General features: G+C 67.8%; 1 protein-coding gene across 1 annotated transcript in view; it reads left to right on the forward strand.

The window, feature by feature from the left end:
* Positions 1-4: 4 nt before the first annotated feature.
* LOC104531224 (PDZ and LIM domain protein 7) overlaps positions 5-230 on the forward strand; it is a gene marked incomplete at both ends in the record, with an annotated part of 1,591 nt that continues 1,365 nt past the window's right edge. Inside the window, 2 exons of the mRNA XM_029086999.1 lie at positions 5-132; positions 211-230. The exon at positions 211-230 is cut by the window's right edge and continues 152 nt beyond it. Of these exons, the coding sequence (XP_028942832.1) occupies positions 5-132; positions 211-230 (148 nt within the window). The remainder of the gene's footprint in view (positions 133-210) is intronic.

Consider the following 230-nt stretch of genomic DNA (forward strand, 5'->3'; position numbering starts at 1 on the left):
GGTGAGCAAGCACAGCCAGCCGGCCACGCCGACCCCCATGCAGAACCGCAGCTCCATCGTGCAGGCAGCCCAGCAAGCCCCTGAAGGGCCCGGCCGCACACCCCTCTGCTACAAGTGCAACAAGGTCATCAGGTGAGCCCTGGCCACCACCGCTGCCGCGCCAGTGTCCTGGGGTCACAGTGTGGCTGACGTGGCTCTGTCCTGCTGCAGGGGACGCTACCTGGTGGCAC

The sequence above is a fragment of the Antrostomus carolinensis genome, unplaced genomic scaffold, assembly GCF_000700745.2.
Source record: "Antrostomus carolinensis isolate BGI_N321 unplaced genomic scaffold, ASM70074v2 scaffold42559, whole genome shotgun sequence".
In the NCBI taxonomy this organism is placed as follows: Eukaryota; Metazoa; Chordata; class Aves; order Caprimulgiformes; family Caprimulgidae; genus Antrostomus; species Antrostomus carolinensis.